This window comes from Poecilia formosa, unplaced genomic scaffold, assembly GCF_000485575.1.
Source record: "Poecilia formosa unplaced genomic scaffold, Poecilia_formosa-5.1.2 Scaffold554, whole genome shotgun sequence".
Lineage (NCBI taxonomy): Eukaryota > Metazoa > Chordata > Actinopteri > Cyprinodontiformes > Poeciliidae > Poecilia > Poecilia formosa.
The window spans coordinates 139231-144900 of record NW_006800493.1 but is presented as its reverse complement, the minus strand read 5'-3'; the positions used below and the strand labels follow the sequence as shown (position 1 = coordinate 144900).

At 40.4% G+C, this 5670-nt stretch overlaps 1 protein-coding gene across 1 annotated transcript in view; it reads right to left on the bottom strand.

Annotated features, from left to right (window-relative positions):
- cemip (cell migration inducing hyaluronidase 1) overlaps positions 1–5670 on the bottom strand; it is a 213119-nt gene that overhangs the window by 122465 nt on the left and 84984 nt on the right. Inside the window, exon 9 of the mRNA XM_016665182.1 lies at positions 917–1086. Coding sequence (XP_016520668.1) covers positions 917–1086 — 170 coding nt within the window. The remainder of the gene's footprint in view (positions 1–916; positions 1087–5670) is intronic.

Here is a 5670-nt window from a genome sequence, read left to right as displayed (position 1 = left end):
TTCAGTAAACCATTTAAATACCCTGATGACCTGCGTGCTTTCTGACCGAAGCCCTATAGTGATCAGTTTAGAAAATCCAGCAACAGAGGTCAAAATCCTCAACAAATAAAATTAAATGATTGCACCTAAGTTATGAGCTATTCCTATGTGATATCTATATAATGTTACAACTACAGATACAATAGGGCTGGGCCAAAGGTGGACAGGTCTTAGAGTGCAAAAAGGTCTTTACAGGTGTCCAACTCATTTCTTCCTCATCAGATATCGCACTACTACAAGCCATTCTGGCTCATTCACAATTCAGATTATGCCTCAACACCAGTACATTGTATTTCTAAAGATCCTTGTGAGCCCACAAACAAAATAGACCACAGAGAACTCTAGCAGCCTGGGTGTTTTGGCTTCTGCTGTCGAACTAACAAGCCAAAAGCACTCTGCTCACAACATAACTTTGCTTTGATTAGAATGGCAGCCTTGTGCCCAATCACATGTCACAATATGGAACCATCCCTTCAGTTAAAAACTCATAAATATAACTGACTCCTGTAAGAGAAGCAGCATCTGGCTAAAATATTATAAAATAAAAAAAATATTATGGGTCTGTTCTGTAGATTTGGTTGCATTGTACTGTTCATTTGTTAATGCTAAAAAATAGAAGTTTGATTAAAACAGACAAAAGTAAGAATGTGTGCTTTGTAACAGAACTAACATAAAATGAAAGAAGTAAGGCTTCTCATATACATTGAATGTAAAAGGATTTATCATGCAAAACTTTATTTGCCAAATTACACTAAAATAACACCCCCTCCCGCTCTTAGACCCAAAACACAAGTTGCAGATGATAATAAATTAACATCCATTTGAGAGCACTAATTTAATGCTACCTTTGTAAATGATCAGGTCATCAACATTATACCTTCAAATGTCCCCCGAAGGTGTCAAAGTCAAAGAATTTACAAGCCTCATGGCCATAGCAGGTGGGCTCAGTCTCGCCACGAAGTAGGATGTTACGTGTCAGCAGGCCAACCTCTGCTCTCATATCCACCCCATCAACTTCTTCACCGATGTGGATAAATTTGGCTCTTCCTGGACCAACAACACATATACAAATACAAGTAAACTATCTCTTCTTAAGGGCTATAGGGCAAATCTTTTAGAAATGAACACCTATTACACAGTTGAGGTAAAAATATAGCACCTTGCAAAAGTATTCACACCCACTGAACCTTTTGAAGTTGCATCTTGCCACAATTTGTATTGCTATCCTGAAGCAGCAATGTGCTAGATTTACATGATAGTCAATTTATTTAAAACAGTTTATTCATATTGCTCTGATTGATAATTCTATTCAATAAAGTTAATTTACATCACACTAATTCACAACAAATGTCATCTCAAGGCACTTTCCAAAGAAATAAATAATTTCAGTTCAATCACTTGCATTTCAAATACATATCAAAATGGATTAACAGAAATCCAATCATATAGACTAGTGGTTGGCGACTATGTACTCATGGCACTAATGGAATGTAATGGGTTACCTAATGGCATACCCCAGGTCCCGTGCTCTCCCATTAGTGTACACCCACCCCAGTCTTATACTACGCTAGCTTCAACCCCTCTCCCGCTCTTAGATCTAAATCACAAACCAAAAGGTTCCATTGGATTTGTCTCTCCTTTTAAATGACTGGATAAATAGAACACAGAAATGAAACTGGCAAAGCATAAGAGCTTCACTCTGCTTGGAAATTTATGACACCTTTAATCCATAGCAGTCTGTGATCATGAAGTTTGCAATTTTACCTGCAGGCAATCACTTCCATATACGTTTACTCAGTGCCTCTAAAAAGCACTGTAATAAACACTCACCAGCCAATTTATTCGGTACACCTGTCCAACTGTCATTAATGCAAATGTCAAATTAATGTCAAAAAACTACAAGGTGCCAAAACTCACCTAGATACACTGAAACCTGACTTCATTAAGTGCTATTTAGAGCAAGAAGCATCAAACTTGATGTTTGTTCACTGTTTTAATATTTTATTGTTTAAATGTAAACAATGAAGCTAAACCACATTTATCCTCAAAACAGTAAGATAATATGCACAAAATAAATACAATAAAAATAAAAGGATGTGAAGTCCTCACTCAAATGTAAATAGTAAATTTACTCAGTTTTTGTCACATAAAGATGTAACCTATTGGTATATGCACTAACGCGCATGAAATGCATGTTATCTGTGGGTAATTTCATTCTCCCTGGAAAGGGAGATTAACTCCAGTCAGGTCAGGTTTGATTATTTTTAAGGTGATGAAGGTGTGTAGACAATCACACATATGCAGCTGCACAAAGGTGTGCCGCGTAATTGTGAAACGTTTTGGCTCTGATGGAGAACATCACAAACAGAAGGATCTAGAGGGAGCATTTGTTCAGAAACCACATAGAACTGCTGGGAAATGTTGATGATAGTTTATTAGCTTTTAGATTGCTCAGTCTGATCATCCTAGAGCTCTGCGCAGAACGTAAATAAGGAGCTGTTCATTAATGGTGCTGCTGCAGCTGCAGACAGCTCAGACAATCATCCTTTGTTGAACCATACAGCTTTCTGAATCTTGGGAGGGTTCTCACGTGCAGTAATGGAGTAGACATGTTTTGTAGAGCTCTGAGTCACTCCCTCTATTTAACATTTAATTACTTCACCAAAGTTATTAATTTTTTCACTGGAAGACTAGTAGGCACCCGTTTTTTCAGTATATTGCAGTTTTGGTCTATTACATCATGCCAAGGAAAGACGAATCCGTTAGCAATAAATAGTCAGAACACCGTCAATAGCCACAAAAATGAACTTTCTAAAGTCTACACCCTCGTGGATTTTCTCAAGAAATCACTGGAAGGTCACCTGGACTCCACTGAGGCTCGTTTAATAACCCTGCAGACAGAGCACAGTGAGGTCCAGCACCGTTTAGACAACGTATAGACGCGGCTCTATCCTCTACCGATGCCCATGTTTTGCCGCTGGAGGCAACATGCAGCGAGCTAGGCGCAGCTAACGGATTCCTTAAAGCAAAGGTGAATGACTTGGAAGGGCACTCGCGCAGACAAAACATTTGGATTGTTGGCATCAAGGAGGGGGAAGAGGGTGGCCATCCGGCATAGTTTGTTTCAAAACTCATCTCGGAGCTGCTGGGACAGGACAACTTTCCCAAGCCCGTAAAAATAGATACTTTGGCTTTGGTCTCGCGCTCTGAGGCCATGAGCAACCTCAGATCCTCATTGCCAGAGTGCACAATGACTGCGACGTAATTATTCTGCGGCTGAGTTGTCAGCAAGCGCCGTTGCTGTACCACGGTCAGAAAATCTTCATATTCCTAGACTATGGCGGAGGTTTCAGTGCAGCGGCAGGCATCCAACATCGTGAGGAAAAGGCTGGTGGAGGCTGGAGCCAAGTGTTCCCTTTGTTTTCCTGCCAAGCTGCAAGAGTCTTTAAATGACACTGTGAAAACTTTCACGTCACCTACTGATGCAGAACGGTTTGTCAATTCATTGACTCATAGCAAGTGACTTTATTAAGCATTCTATGCTCGGTCTGCAATATCAATTAAGTCTTGGTGCACATTAGCATTTATATAGTTTTTCTAGAGGCAAACACAGCTCGCTGGGTCTAGGCTACTTACTCAGGGTTTCTTCTCTTTGTTATCTGGCAGCCTCCATTCTAGATTGAGGGATATGCCACTGAGTTCTTGTTGCGGTACGGGTGAGTTTTGGGGATATTGCTTTTGTTTTCTTGTTGTTAAACTGCTTGTGTTCCGTTGTGTTTATCTTGTCAAGCTGCTGTTTTTACTTTATGAAAAAAGCAGGATAATAATTCTTCTAAGCCAGGCATGAGTCCAATTAATTTTGTCTCCTGGAATTGTAAAGGTCTTGGTAAAGCGCTTAAAAGAATAAAGGTGTTTTCACATTTAAAATCACTTTCATCTGATATTGTCTTTCTTCAGGAGACTCATATTCAGCCAACTGAGAGCAGAGACATTTAAGATCTTCATGGGAGTCACAGGTTTACCAGTCAAATTTTTCTTCCAAGGCTAGAGGGGTTGCAATCCTTATCCACAAGTCCATTCTATTTATCTTTAACTCCATGTCTGCAGATCCAGGGGGAAGATATGTCCTTGTCATCCCTGTTGCTCTTTTAAATATTGTCGAGAAAACTGGCCTGGGAGTGTGAGATCTCTCTAGGTACACGCAGGAAACGGAGTACGAGCCTGGGAGACGACAGTGACTTTGTATGATGATTTAATAATAATTAAAGAAATTAAGTATAAATTGCATATGTGTGTAATGATTGAAATAATTATAAAATACATATGTGTGTAAGAGTGAGATGATTGGTGTTATTGTAATCACAATGTCTGTAACGTATAGTTGAAATATATACTCTGTATTCATGATCTGTAGTAACAGTAACAACTTAATTGTCACATATTTTCAATGATTTCAGATAATGGTAAAACAAATCGATTATGTTTTGAATTAATTGTGTTTCATGGTACAGTATAAGAAGACTGTAGAGTTGAGCGCAGGGAAAGGGAAAGAATGTCACAAGCACCGAGCTGGGCGGTGGCCTCAGAGCAAATTGCCAAAAAAGGTAATAACTACCAGATGGCCAACGGAAAAAAGAGAAGTATTGCAAGGGAATTGCAACAGTCAGACGAAAAAGGGGGAAGTTTGTGTGTTACCAAAGTCAGGGTGGAACAAGGTTTGGGGAGGACGGGTACTTTCCGATGAGATACTCTGGAAGGATGAGTCATGAGACCTCTCCCATACACAACTGTGGGCCAAGAGGGTTTAAAAGCCAGCGAGCTGGGGAGGAAGCCGTTCTTAGTCCGCGGTGCTGAAGGAGAGTCAACAAGAGGACGCAGGCAAAAGATCAGCAGAGGACCACACCCTGGGACCAAGGGAAAAGTTGAGACTTCTCGCCGCAAAGAAGGACAAGATCCGTCAGCCCCCAGCCCTGGCCCCTGAATCCGACCGTCGCCTCTGCCTCCACCCTACGATCCCTATTCAACCGCAGCAGACTTGGGGAAAAGACAAAGGTCACTAGGTGATGAAGATTCTGTTCGTTTAAAAGAAATTGGACAGATTGGCTTTGCTGCTTTTCCGAAAGAGAACTTTGCCCCGCCAGGACAGAGACTCTGACCAAGGACGTCTAAAGGTTTCGGCTGCCAAGATCGACTAACAACGGGTGTGAGTTCCCCTGCCCCTAAAGCCTCGCTCAGTGTGATCAGTGACACAGGTTAGGGATTAGAAAGAAGATAGGGTATGGTTAATTTTATATTGTGAGAGTATTATTTGTTACAATTTTTATAATTTCCTTCACTAAATCTGATTGTCATTTACCCCTGCTAAAGCTTGCTTAATAAAATATATAATACAAATCATAATAGAGGTTGTGGACATTGAATTCAATTTAAGTCACAGATTATTGAGGGTTCTTCTGGGTTAAGTAAAATTCACATGCATGATTCTAGAAACTTGGTGGCTTCGTACTTTCCTTTGGCGAGTAATAAATAATGGCCCTGGGACTTACATCTAAGTCACTAAAACCATTCTAGCCGATAACAAGTGCACGTTATTTTCAGGAGGAAAGCTACCGTTAACAGGAGTGGTTGTTG